Source organism: Symsagittifera roscoffensis, chromosome 3 (genome assembly GCF_963678635.1).
Source record: "Symsagittifera roscoffensis chromosome 3, txSymRosc1.1, whole genome shotgun sequence".
Lineage (NCBI taxonomy): Eukaryota > Metazoa > Xenacoelomorpha > Acoela > Convolutidae > Symsagittifera > Symsagittifera roscoffensis.
Window position 1 is genome coordinate 33,583,792 of NC_087064.1, and position 14,740 is coordinate 33,598,531.

The 14,740-nt window shown below is 33.0% G+C and overlaps 1 protein-coding gene across 1 annotated transcript in view; it reads left to right on the forward strand.

The window, feature by feature from the left end:
• LOC134842644 (gamma-aminobutyric acid receptor subunit alpha-6-like) overlaps nt 1-14,740 on the forward strand; it is a 97,107-nt gene that overhangs the window by 13,067 nt on the left and 69,300 nt on the right. The window contains exons 4-5 of the mRNA XM_063859080.1: nt 2,847-2,992; nt 11,131-11,226. Of these exons, the coding sequence (XP_063715150.1) occupies nt 2,847-2,992; nt 11,131-11,226 (242 nt within the window). The remainder of the gene's footprint in view (nt 1-2,846; nt 2,993-11,130; nt 11,227-14,740) is intronic.

The following is a 14,740-nucleotide window of genomic DNA, read 5'->3' on the forward strand; positions in this document are numbered from 1 at the left end:
AACAGAGCATGGAATTGAAGTCTCGAAAAATATTTCCTCTTATGTAATAGACAGGATGAGTGTGACCAATTTTACTCACAATTTTAAGTGCTAAGTTATACAAGACTATGCTCGTATCAGGTTGAAGCCCTAAATGCTCTGACTGCACCCTAAAATCTACGAATTATTTTCAATACATCTTAAAAATACCGCTCAGAATGTGAACATTTTAAAAATGATATTAAAAACTGTTCAGAAGTTGCTTTTTAAAAGTCCAAGTTTGTCTAAAGATAACGAAAACACAAAACCGAGCACAAATTTTCCATCTTTTACTCAAATGTCCTGGCAATAATTGATGCGTAATAAGCATTTTTATAGTTACTGGCTTTTTTAATTCAAAATATTTTTGAAATCAATAAGCTTTCTAAATTTGGAAAATTTCATACACGCTATAACATAGTATCATCTCCTCACGGATCGTTTGAAAGAAATAAAGAGAAAGAATTTGTGTCTCATTGTTAATGGTAAATATGCATATAACGAGAATTTAAACATGAAGCACCAGAAATAGCGAGGAGACAGTTAACGAACCCCAGAGCACTGCCCGTTTTATCAAATGAAATACGAAATTTGAGATCTTCAAAGAACAGGAAAAAATATATATCTAAAAACATAAAACTAAACATTGTTTCGCGGCGAATTTCCCCCTGGTACTGTGTTATAGCGGGGCGTTTCAGACTCAGTACCATGCACAACCCCAAAAGGATTGTTTTTGTGGCCCAAACTTTTTTTATTATAGTTTGCTGGAAAAGTTTGAATTGAAAAATTACGATAGACAAAAAGGCGTCCCATTCAATACAGAATTATATATGACATTACAAGTTCAATTTATTTGTCGGTGATCTAATTTGCCGGTTTTCTAGTCAGAAAAGTTTCTGTTTTGGCTCTCTAGTAATTCTAGAATTCTAGATCTCATGAGAACCAGTTCTTATCTTCCGCTGCTATTTCTTTGTTCATTCATTATTCTATCTCATCTATCATCGTGCGCGATATCTCGTTTATTTTGTTTGGTCATCATCTTTCGATTGGATTATTTTATACACGTGGCACACTAATCCTGAACAATACTTTCTTATCATAAGCGCCAAGTTCAAATTAATTGTCTAAAGTTTATTTTTAGTTTGCATATAAAAATCAAACAAGACTGATTGTATCAAGGCAAAGCCCTGAACGATCCGACTGCCCTGAAAAATCATAATAAAATTAAAATAAAAAAAATGAGATTTTTTTTGTGAAGGCATTCCCCCACATGCCATATTGAGTACAAAGTGATAAATTTTGCCTGTATGAACAAATCAAATATGACATATAAGCTTCCTTGAATCAATTTGAAATGATTTTTAATAGCAATTAAATCTAGCTTACGCGTTAATAGCGCGAAATATATCGCGCGTTAATTGTCCCAACTTGGCCAAAATGGCCATCTTCAAACCCCCATAATTTTACGAAACATGAACACAGGTGAAATATCTTTTCAAATTTAAGCTCAGGACAACATTAGCTTTCGATTGATAAAAAAAATCCGTCAAAAATGGCTAGTTAAAAAGTCAAAATTTGTCTGAAGAAAAAAACCCCGAGCACAAATACTCCGATACTTTCGTTACGAAAGTCGGAACAATAAGAAAGCACCTACCTATTTTGACAACACTAACCGTATGCTCTTAGCTTATTACTTCGATGACCTGATTGAGTAACCCTACAAGTTTGCTCTAATAATACCTTTTGTATCAGGACATATTCCTGAATGTTTGGCGTTCGCGTCAATCTTTTCGAACTTTTTTGTTGCACATAAAAACTAAAACTTTCAAAAAAAAGTTTGTGCAAAGAAATAAGTTTTAAAAACCACATTTTGGTCATAACTAACGTATCATCTCTTCTAGATCATACAACTTTTCCAATAAGATGATATGATTATTGAAATCAGCGCAATTCATTCAAAGGAAAGTTGTTTTCTCATTTTTATCCTAGAGCAATGCCAAATGCTTATTGATATGTTTCGCGACTAGCGATTTATTGTATGAACTAAAGAAATTCTCCAGTTTAATCTCCAGAAGTGTGAAGACCAGGGGCGGATTTTTATTTGCGGACATCTCCCCCTCAGGGATTCGAACCCCTGCCAACCCAAAGGGTCCCCCCTTTGGTACTTTTTAAGAAATCCAATTTTTGCCGACCGACCCTAAAATTTTTCTAAAGGCGCCTTCGGCGCCAATATATACTAGTTTTGAGGGGGAGCGCGCGCCAAAAAACGCGTTTTTTTTTGTCAAAATTTTCCAAAAAGTGCCCAAAAACGGCTTTTTTGACCTATTTTTTCAAAAAATTGCCTGCGGCGCAGAAAATTTGGCCAAAACAGGGTCTTTTTACTGCTTTGGGAGAGCTCGGAAAATCAATCTGATCGACCTAAAAAAAAAAAGGTCGTCAAAATTTTCGAAAATTTTTTGAAAATCCGCCCCCCCCCCTCGAGAAAATCCTAGATCCGCCCCTGGTGAAGACCATATTAACTTACCGCACACTCAATTACAGAAAATTGGAGATATAACGCAAATGGGTTAGCCCAAATCTGCCAATTTTTCTTTTTTGAACCTGAACTCAATTTTGATTGCAGGTGAAATAAAGTTTTCGAGGTCGAATAAATTGTACAAACTGCCAGTGAAACTGTTGTTGCGATCCTTTGTTCTAAGTTTTATTCTAAATGGACAGAAAACTTTGAAAAAAAATCAACAAATAAAAAAATCATTAAAAAAATATAGTCGAAGTGTTCTGTGCTTTTTGCAGAGCAACAGTCTACTCTTGTTTAAAATCTTTTTCAGAGTTTCTTCCAAGACATCTACATGACTCAGATCTGGGCGGACCACAGACTGAATGGGACTGAGAAGATGAACTACACCAGTGGCATCAGTAGTCCCTTCGCCCCCGGGATAGTCCACAGTCTCTGGACTCCAGATACTTACTTCAGGTACTTAGGTCCTCAAAGTCCAAAAGACTAGCAAAATATTCGCAGTGAGGGGCCGGCAATGTGTTCTATTGAGACACTCATTATAAGCAAAATTAAGCTATTTTTTGAAAGTCGCCCCTCGCGAAAACACTTTTTCTGGCTAACTAATTGATTTCATCTGACTTATCTGACTAGTTTTTGACTAGCTTTTGAGATCAATTTTTGTTTCATTTTGTATCCAAATTTCTGTGCAAAGAGAATTTTTAAAATTTGCTGTACAGTTGTCAGTTACAAAAACCATGAGCAGAGCGGATCTAAAATTTTCTCGAGGGCGGTTGATCTTTTTAGCCAAATCGATTTCCCGTGCTCTCCCAAAGTACACTAATGACCCAATTTATAGCTCCACCGTCAAATTTTGAAGAAAAAAAAACAGATCAAAAATGCCGTCATGGGCTTTTTTCGAAGTCTTCAGCCAAACCAACACCATCCCCACTCCAACCCACCCGGTTTGACCTCCAAACACCGAAAATGCTTATCAAACAATTCCAAATGTCAAATCTATGGAAAAATGCTTGTCATTTAATTTTCGTACAATTTCGAAAAATTGTTGAAAAAAATTATAAACTAGTATCTGCGGCTGTTTGATTGTAATAAAACAGTCTGGTGATGAAATAAACCCATGTTTTCGTTTTTTGAAAAAAAAATGCTTATCATACAATTCCCACATATGGAAATTACTAGCATTTTTTGATGGCGACACAAAAATTTTTTCAACGGCAAATCGAATTTGCACTTGAACTATCACTATCCAATAAAACATTTATGCATGTAAAATTTAATTTTTTTGTGCATAATGTAGTCCTGGATACTCTAATGCTAGGTTTTTTTCCTTTTCGCTTGATAATTTTTTCAAAAATGCTGAAAACTCCTATTTCTTTTGTATAACATGTTTATGTATGTCTTGATCAATGTATGATAAATTTGAAATTCAAATTTTAAATATAATCATCGTACAAAAATTTTGCCAAAGTTTGAATGATGGCTACTTTCATTATATCATTTGTGAAAGACAGCTCGTTTCAAGACACTTCAGGTCGTTGCTATGCATTGCAAATGCAATACCGTCCAACTTTTTTTCATAGAGTTAACTAAGGTCTCTGTCAGTTGCGTTCAGTTGAGACCACAACCCAAAAATCTTCAGAAATTAAATTTAGAAAAAAATCAAGGTTTGGTTTATGCAAAAATATTTATCATACAATTTTCATAAATGGAAAAAATCAATTATTTTTGAAGATCAATTATCCACGAGGGAAATGACTAACATACGAGCTGTACAGCTCATCAAGGCGAACCGCTGTTGTGCCCCTGCTTATCATAGAGACTTCTAGAAAAATGCTTATCATAGAGATTTCATACAATTTTCTATACGTCTGGAATTGTATACAACTGTAAACGGCAAGAAGTTTTTTTAATATAAATTGTATGATAAGAAGTTTTGGTCAACCCGGGCACCCTAAATTCGCCCCTGCCATAGATGTAACGCAAAACACAAAATTGTAAAAACTGTAAAGCTAGCAGGCAACTATTTTTTCCCTTGGCTTGAAAGAATTGAGAACACAAAGGTCAATCGATTTTTTTCAGGACTTTTATGTTTTCGAAAAAGCCTGCGTTTGTTTGAAGGAAACCAATCGATTTTTCTCACCTGATGATTGAATTCAAAGTAGACCATGAGTTCAAAAGTGGATGCATGAGTTCAAAGATTTGTTAGCATTACCCCAGCCCTCTATTAAGAAAGCGAGAAGCTCGCTAAAAGGTACAAAACTCAAAAGTGATGCTACATTTTGAATAACTAAACGAGGCGATTATTTATTCAAGCGATTCAGGAGTTATTTTGATTATGAATAATTAAACGAGGCCAATATTTATTAAAGCGATTTAGGAGTTATTTTGATTGAAGTTTCCTTCCAAGACTGCTGAAGTGCTGAAGTATTGACAAAATTTTCCCAAATGCAACTTAAACAAAATTGATTTTCACTTTCTTCTTTTTTCTTTGCTGAAGGGGTATTCGGGCAGCTTTGACAACGGAAAAACCTGGAGAGAAATTTGTTCATTTTATAACTCAAAAAATCAAGCTGGATCAAAATTTACAAGCCATAAGATTAAAAGCCATGGAAGATTGAGCTAACAAAAAGAAATAATGAATAATGCTGGAAAAAGACAGCAAAAAAATTCAGCACGCAATTTTTCAGAGGATAAGTGTTAAGTTTTTATATAAAGTAATGTTTTTCATTTTGTACAATGACCTAACGGACACAGAATTTGGTTGCAACCTAAAAACTGACTCAATTAAATGCAGAATTTAGCTTTGGAAAACACACCAAAAAATTTATCAAAGAAAGTTGAAAGTAGATTAACAAAATAAAAAATATATAGACAGGAAAGGATTGAATTGATAGTAGGAATCACCATATGATTTTTCAAGAAAGAACTGCGGCATGCTTTTTGATCAAGTAGTATTTGATCGAGCAGAGGCGGATCTAGAATTTTCTCGAGGGGGAGGGGATTTTTTAGGTCGACCAAATTGATTTTTCGAGCTCTCCCATAGCACTAAAAAGTCCGTTTTGGCCAAAATTTCTGCGCCACAGGCAAAACTTTGATAAAAAAACAGGCCAAAAAAGGCTTTTTTAAGCACTTTTCGGACAATTTTGACCAAAAAATTGCATTTTTTTTTCTGCACGCGCCCCCCTCAAAAATAGTATATATTGGCGCCAAAGACGCCTTTAGAAAAATTTCAGGGTCTGTCACTAAAAATGGACATCTCAAAATAGTAAAAAGGGTTGACCCTTTGGGTCGGCAGGGGGTCCGCCTCCCCTATATCCGCCCCTGTGATCGACCATGCTAGGTGGATGATATATATATAACCTTCAGGTCGACTAAAATGATTTTATTAACTCTCCCAATTCTCTATAGTGAACATATTTTGTGCGGGAACATTGTTGAAAGTTTTAACCAAAAAATTGCGTTTTTTGGCGTGCGATCCCCCTTCAAATTTAGTACAATCATTGAAACACAGAAGCGAAGCTGGGCTTTGCACCATTTGCGATACAAGACAAAAAAAATTGAAAATGTTGAAAAAATTGGATCTATCATAATGAATTAAGCTATTTTCGAGACAAAAACATACCGAAACAATAAAATGCGAGATTAGCATCGAAAGATAATTTACTAAGCGGTAACAAAGCCAAAAATACAGTGGCAGAAGCCTTTTAAGCTGAAAGCAAATCAACAAGAGTTAAGACTTATGAAAAGTTAGTATTTCCCCTCGCCCTCAAAACACTCAAAAAAACTTTACTTGCTCGTCAAATGAATTGATATGAGACAACTAAGGCAATACATTGTAGCACAAAACCTAATAAGCACAAAAAATTGGTAAAAAATGGCCAAAAAAAAATCAAACAAATTAAGACTAACAAGAAGTTATCAAGCACCCTCGCCCTCAAAACACAAACACGCACACATAAACATTTTTCGCTGAACAAAAGACGCTATATGAAGCGGATAAGTCGATTTAATATAGACCTAAACCATTCAAGCCGTATAAAAGGTAAAACAAACAAAACGACGAAAAAAATTGTTTTCAGGAAAAACTTGATTTAGATTATTTATTAAGATTTTTAGCTATTTGAGGTGAGCATCAAAAATAGGATTCTGTTGAAACAACTCAAAATTAGTTCACAAAACCGATACAAATACGCCGAATTCATTTGGGCAGAATAAAAGTTTTAAGCAAAAAAAAATATTCAAGATTACAAAAAACAGCACAGGTAAATCAGGACGCTAAAAACAACAATAACGTGAAAAAAAACTTAATTTTAAATGAGCCATTTAGTTAGATGGTAAAAACCGAATTAAAAAACGGAGTAAAAAAAGGAACTAAGGCGGATGGTAAAAACCGGAAACTAAAAGCGAAAACAAAGCCGACAAAAAATAATCCAAAAGCGAGGAAGTCGAAAGTTCAAAAAAAATATCAAGGAAATAACATTTAAAATTTTGAACTGCGAATTTAATGGAAAAACACTAATAGGAATGCAGAGTAGGAGTAACAATATATGGACATACTGTATGCATGTGTATTTCATCCATGCTGAACTCTGTGGGCAAAGTTATTTACTGGAAAGAAGTCTAGTACCCGATTGCAATACCTTTGCTTATCTCAAGGGTAAATAGAGCTGTGGCATGCTTTTTGATCAAGTAGTATTTGATCTAGCATGCCAAGTACATGGTATATACTTTTAGATCGAACGAATCGTTTGTTTTTTGGCTCTTTCAAATCACTATAGAGAACCCATTATGACAAAATATTTTGTGCCGCAGACAAAAAATTGAAAAAACAGGCCAAAAAAAGAAAGTTTTTGAAAAGTTTTAACCCAAAACTTTCGTTTTTTTGTGGCGCGCAATCTCCCCTCAAAGTTAGAACTTTTTTTATAGGGTCAAAAATTAGAAATATTTTAGGGTCAAAAATGGATACCAGTCAAAAATTGATATCACAAAATAGTACAAAAGGGGGGGGGGGCAAATGACTTACGAAACGTTTTAGGAAGGCGGTAAAATTTAGTTCACATTGAAAATAGTGGTTTTGATGTTGTCGGCTACCCACTTGTTTTGCTAATACTGTAGGCCGCAAAAAACAGTGTTTTTTTCTTTAGGTTTAATTTTTCATATAATAAAATAACAGCAGCCAATTGGCCAAAAAGGCTTGTTTTTATATAAGCAATGTAAATTCGAGCAATTGTAAGTTGATAATTGTTACCCACGTGAATTTGGTTTTTGTCGGCTTAACTGAACAAATGTTTTCGTCGAAACTGTTTGTTATTCTCACTTATTTAAAAAATTTTTGCCGATTTGAAAGAAAATCGCAGAAATAATTGAACACAGTTTTTTAATAAATTTTTGCGTATAAGTAGGCCAATCAAATGAGTTCTAAGATTTGACGGCAGTGTTTGGTAAACACAGAATAGTCATAGAAAAAGCAACAGTTTTGGTTGATCATCAGGAGAAGTAAAAAGGGTTACTTTGATAAACTATAGAGCCTAGAGCAATTTAATTTCTAGCAGTCATGTTTCAAACTTTCCGAAAAGTTGTTTAATAAGTAAATTGTTTGAGCTGAACACTTTGTTGACATGAAGACTAGTTGAAGAAATAATTGGAAAAAGTTTTTTTTTTCATCAAAAGATATATTCCCAAAAGTTTCGTTTTGAAAAATCTAAGTACGAATATCTGAGGTCCGCATCTTGAAAAAAATGAAACGTTTTCAAATCAGGGCGAAGTTCTGAAAGTTTTAACTGCCAGTTGAAGTTGAAGATAAATTTTTAGCTCCAAAAAATTGATTAAAAAGTTCATTAATTGGGGAAACTGACAGATTTGCTTGTAACTTTTATCTATTTTTTTAAAATCTTTCTTCACATCCTGTTTAAAGTTTACAAACTGTTTTTGAGTTTCTTTTGCGTCTCGTATTGAATTATCAAAACCAAATTGATAACCGCAAGTCATTTTGCACTGGTTGTTTTGTTGCTTTCACGTCCTGTAAGAATGCAAGATATAGCAAAAAACTCTTTGAGCTCAAAGCCAACAATATACGGTGAAAAAAAATCAGAAAAATTTGGCTTAAAAGTCGAAACTTGACTGATTTTATAAGTACCAAGTATAAATATTTCTTCCCTTTCTTCAAAAATCAGAACTAAAAGACTGCTCGTATTTCAGAGCAATGTTCTGATTTTTGTATCTGCCCCATCAACATTTCGCTGAAAAAAAATCATGTAATGTTCGAACTAAAAATGGAAAAAATGACTGATTTTTTCTTTTTTGTTTTCATTTTATATTCTCTTTATAAATAAAAAGGTTGTATTGAGCGTCTTGTAATGTACTTATTCAGCCCAAATGGCTGGCTTTGTTTAGTTCGCGATGATAAAGCTAGTGAAATCATAAAACAACGTATATGGCCAAATAAGTTATGATTGTTTTGATTTTTTCGTGATGATTGTTTTGATTTTTTTAAGGAAAAATCTTGAAAATGTTTTGGATAAGTTTGCTTTTTTGCAGGTCGTTTTCCTTTAAAGTCTGACAGCGCAATTTTATAAAATTTTTAAAACCTATCAAAGGTGGCTTTTATTTTTTAAGCGCGTTACTTATTTCAAACTGGTCGAATTGGCAATTATCAAAGGATATAAGTTATACAAAATGAAATGATTTAAGATTTTTAGACCGACTAAAAAATTTGGATTTAAAAACTCCAAAAAACTGTTTTTAATTCCAATCATCTGTTCTCAAGTTCTTTAGGATTTAGTTTGCCTTGATATAAATATTAAATTTCAATTTTCTATAATTAACGGGCGACAGATTTGTTATAATAAAGCCGTTATAACAAAAAGTATTAACCATGTCACAAAATTTTTTCAGAGTGTTGAAGATGTTTATTCGTGTATCAGGTTAAAGCCCTGAGTATTCTATCTGCTCCTTAATGATGAAAAATTTGCCAAACAAAAACCGATAAAATTATCAAGGTAAAAGTAGAATTTTTTTGATTTTTGCCTTTTCTTTTTTGTTTTCAAGTAAGGGTTTTAGTTAAGGTCTCTTAACGTTTTAATAGAACTAAATTATGGTTGGTTTCAATCATCTCAATTTGGAATAACTTACTTTGCCATATACGTTGTTTTATGATTTCAATTTATTACGCAATATTGGTTCCAAAATTGCCAAATAATCATATTCAAACAAGATAAAAATTACAAAAATTAATCACGAGTGGAAAACAATTTTTTGAGTTCAAGGCAACAGTAATTTTTAAGTCGTGAAAAAATAGTTCAAAGGGGTTGATTAAAAAGTTGAAAATTGTCTAAACAAACACCAAAGTTTGAATTTTTTCGTTTGTTCTTTAAAGTCAATTTTATAAAGTATACATTTTAAAAAGTGCTAAAAAACTTGTGAAAAAGAATAAAACTGAACAAAATTTGCAGTTATTTTTTGAGTTTTACTTCTGAATTATACCAAAACTACACCCCCTCCCCCCCCCCCCCCCCACCACACACACACACACAAACACGTACATTTTAGTTTCAAAGTACAAAGTGATATGTTTTTTGTCTAGTAGTAACGTATTATATAATGCAAATTGCTCGCTTTCCTTCAATTTAGAATGAAATAATTTGCCACTTACACTTAAGTATGACAAAATATATCACACTTTAATTATCCCAGTTTCAGTTTTTGTTGTCAAAAAGGTCCAAAATTAATTACTCCCTTATAACCTAAAAAAAATGTTTGCAGGTGCAAAGTCTATGTAAGTTCGAGCTTTGGACATCAAAATTGTTCAGATTATCTACTAAATCCGCCAAAATCCTGGTAAAAACTAAAACGTGTTTGGTAGAATAAAAAGCTACCCGAGCACATATTTTCAATCACTTTCCTCGAAATACTGAACAACAACTTATAAAAGACAAATGAATCGATTTTCAAGTTTTTCATTTCAGACAAAATTTCATCCTGAATTTTTGATGCCCTGGTTAATCCGGGAGGCAACATTCCGAGACTAATTTTCCTGGATATTCCGAGAAAGAATATTGCAATAAGGGTTTCTTTAATCACAAGACTTTGAATAGCTCAAAAAAATGTGTAATGGGTGTATTGTCACATTAAATATCTCGGGATTCTGATTCCAAAGCTCAACCGTTGACATCTTGATTGCGAAAAAAATATTTATAAAAACCTGTTTTTAGGCTATAGAGAGGAAGTTCTGAAGTTGCTTCTGTTGAAAATTAGCGGGTTGAGAGTGGATATTAACATTATCCTGTCTTGAAGATTATTAAGATGATATTGCTCAAACTTAACAGGAAAAAATCAATCAAAATTAAAAGTAATTATAGACTGTGGAAATTTTCATTTAAAAAGTTTAAAAATTTTTCATGTCGAAAAATCTCCCAGCCAGTCACCTGTGCGACACTCAACTTTCTTTGTTAAGTATTAAAAATAAATAAAAAATTTATCTCGATTTTGCATCTTTAAGTTTTTAAAAATTATACCAAATCTCTTTCAGCTGAGTCAAGTAGCGTCATCATTACTTCATCGTACTTGTTGAGTATTTGAAGTGGTCTCTTCTACTTTAGGAATGGGATTCACACAGAGATTGTGCAGACCCACGAGAATCAGATCGGAATGATCGTGAAAATCAACACGGACGGGCAAATCAATGTCACCAAAAGGTCAGAATTTTAGCCACTCAGTCCAAACACATAACTTCAGTTCAAATTACCGATTAAACAAAAGGAAATGTCTCATGCCTTGATCGCCAAAAAGTCCTAATTAAAAATCCATTTTAAGTGACAAAACTCAAAACTGTATTTGAGATTTTTTTGAGCCAATAATTAAAATTGGATGCAAAATGCACTTAAAACCAGGCGCGGATCTAGGAATTTCTCGAGGGTGGGGGGGGGGGGGGGGATTTTCAAAAACAAATTTGAAAATTTTGTCGACCTTTTTTTTCTGTTTTTAAATTAATTTACTGAGCTCTCCCAAACCACTATAAAGACCCTAATTTGACAAAATTTTCTGAGCCGCAGGCAAATTTTTGAAAAAAAGGCGTTTTTAGGCACTTTTTGGAAATTTTCGACCAAAAATTTGCGTTTTTCCGGCGCGCGCCCCGAAGGTCAGCCAGTCAAAAATGGATATCTCAAAATAGTACAAAGGGGGCACTAGAAAACGTGTCTGCGATATCACGACTATAGCAAAAAGGTCCACCACTGGCCCAGCTTATGCAACCGTTGTATATTTTCTTCGCTATCATTTCAAAAATTAGAACAACATTTTTGTAAATCAATTTTTAGATGCCATCTGACATTTTTCAAAATACGAGTAAGTTTCGTAGCAATTCGTATTTCAAAATATTGGCTCCAATGAAATTTAAAGTTCTCTGTTGTCTTCTTTTCATTTTTTATGATATCGATCAATATAGATCTAACCTAATAGATTTTTAATTTAAAAGAATATTAATTTTTTGTAGAATATCCTTAATATTTATGATATCTTATTTTCAAAAACCATTAACTTTCAACTCCAAATAATGCTTCTCGGACTTTATGATATCTACAACTCTAAATGATGATGTAGAGCTTCCAAGTCCGCGAATAACTTCCTGACTCTGAAAAAAGTGCACCATTAAAAAATTTTAGATTCGACCCAGTAAATAGCTTTACCAAATTATTTGGACTATTTCAGAACCGAATTCAAAACCCAACGTAAATAATTCGCGTTGAAAACTACGAATAGGTCAAAAAATAACTCGATTAACCATTACGTCTGAACACAAATTTTGCAGGTTTTCTAATTCAATTTTTCTGATACCTCAATTTTTGATTTCACTTTTGTTTTCATAATGCTGAAGATGTATGCAGTGTTTTTTTGTTTTCTTTGTTTTATAATTAATTCGTTTTCACGAAAGGAACAGACTCGATTACTATTTACATAAATCAAAACTATAAAAAATCCCATCTTGGAAGAACACCAAAAAGGCCAGTTAGCTGTCTATAGAGTGGTGTCTTCAGGGCAGTTTTCTGCCTATCGAGTGAAGTTTTCAGAGTGGTGTCTTCACGGCATTTTTCGGGCAAAAAAAAGATACTTAATTTTGGACGTCATTATATCGAAAACGATTTAATCAAATTGGCAACTTAAGAATTACAAGTCTTACCCGCCCTCGTAATTACCCCTAGGAATACCCCTCATAATAGCTCAGGGGTATTTATTCTTCTTTTGCGAAGAACAAAAAAAGGAAAACTTTGGGTCGACCAATCTTCCTTTTCAACGCTTACCGATTTTTCTTTTTGGTCCGAAATATTACTTCCATGTCTATAACTCAGATGAATTTTTTATCTTTCATAAACTATTTTGCTTTTTAAACCTAAATTTGAGTTGCTTTTGTTGAAATACTGCAATTTAACTAATTGATTTTATGATTTTAAGAAAAAAATTCTTCTTTTCGTCACAAAGAACAAAAAACTCATATCAAGTGATCTGAAAAGCTCCAAATAAATATCAGCTTTTAATTTTATTTCAGTGTTATTACTTAGGGCGACCGAAATACGATCAGAGCATCACTTCGAATTGATCAAAAATATTCACGACAATTAAAACAGGACAAAGATATCTGTCATTAAAAACGCATCGTGGTGCCAGAAATCCTCTGAGAAAAAAAGACAAAAATCATTACAAAAAATGAGTTTCCTGGGCCAAGCACTAATTATAACAAGTATAGCCAGTTGTTGTGCAAGAAGCACAGATTGTTCCGACCATATTCAGTATAAAAAATAGAAAAAAAATTTTTTTAGAAAATTTTCTACTATTAGTGTCGTTTTTAGTGGATAGCGTGATTCGAGAACTATAAGATTGCATAGAAAATTAGTCTATTAGGCATAAGCGACAACATTGGTGTTCAAAAAAGAATCAGCAGCAAAAAAATGAAAACTTTTATGTTTTTCCACAAAAATTTCATAAAATAAGCACTAAAAGAAATGTCTTCAAATAATTTTGTTTGACGGTGAAAAAAGATCTTTTTGTCCTAGAAACAGAAAATTTCTATATAAAGAGCATTACTAGATCGCGTAACTTGCTAAATATAGACTAAAATCCAAAATCCAAAAAAATCAAACCAATTTTTGTCAACACTGGGACAATTTTTTAAAGTCGTTTAAATCTTTTGATGTCGTTCAAATCAGGAATGAAACGGCTTTGAAATGATATGTTCCTCGAGCCATTCCGATAATTATTAGTAGTACCCGATTGTGGAAAAATCTAAAATGTACCTGAATACTAAGTTACTCCCAATTTTCTTCAAACGTCGGAACAACATGGATAGCCAGTTGATGCGAAAGTGAAACAGATATTTTTCCGACAAATTCATAAAAAAACTGCACTTTTTCAAACTATTGTCTAGGAAATTTATAATTTTCTTGCAACAAAATTGTTGAATATTTTTAGATTTTGTTTCAAAAAAGCACTGGAAAAGTTTTTCAAACTAATTTATTTTTAATTAAATCAATTTTTTTTTCTAAAAATAATAACTTTTATTCAATGAAAAGTTACTGGATGAACTTATTCGCTCAAAGTTAGTCTGAAACTATAAAATTTCAAAACTTTTTTCTCGACCATGAAGCAATTGTTCGAAAATTTATTACGCTCTACGCTCGTTTGAATCACGACTGAAAGCCAACGATGATGCGTTCTATTGGTCTTCGTTTGTAGGGATCACTTTTTGCGTTCTGGTCAGTGTTTTCAGCAACACTACTAGGTTTTGACGAGTTCTGCTGTTCCGATGTTTTTGGTCACGCAGCCGGTCGCCAGTAGTTTCATTGTGATTTTTCTGGTTGACAGTCTCAAAAGTCTGAAAAACAAACAATTCAAAGTGAAGTACATTGTGACTTCGAGGGAACCCAAAAATTTCCTACACAACGAAGAAAACTTTTAGCAAAAAAACTACCATCAAAAGCGTTAAAAAACTTCAAAAAAGTTTTTTCTAAATGAATCATGCTGCCAAGAACAAAGCAGAGATGGTTTTCAAAAAAAGAAAAAAATACATGCCAAAAAAATGCAGATAAAAACCACGAAAATGGAACTGTTTTCTACAAAAAAAAAATATGCAAAACTTCACTACATAACTTTTTAAAAAGTTTTTAGCGTTTAAATATTTACAGTTTCTTACACTTCATAATCCAAGAACAATCGAGT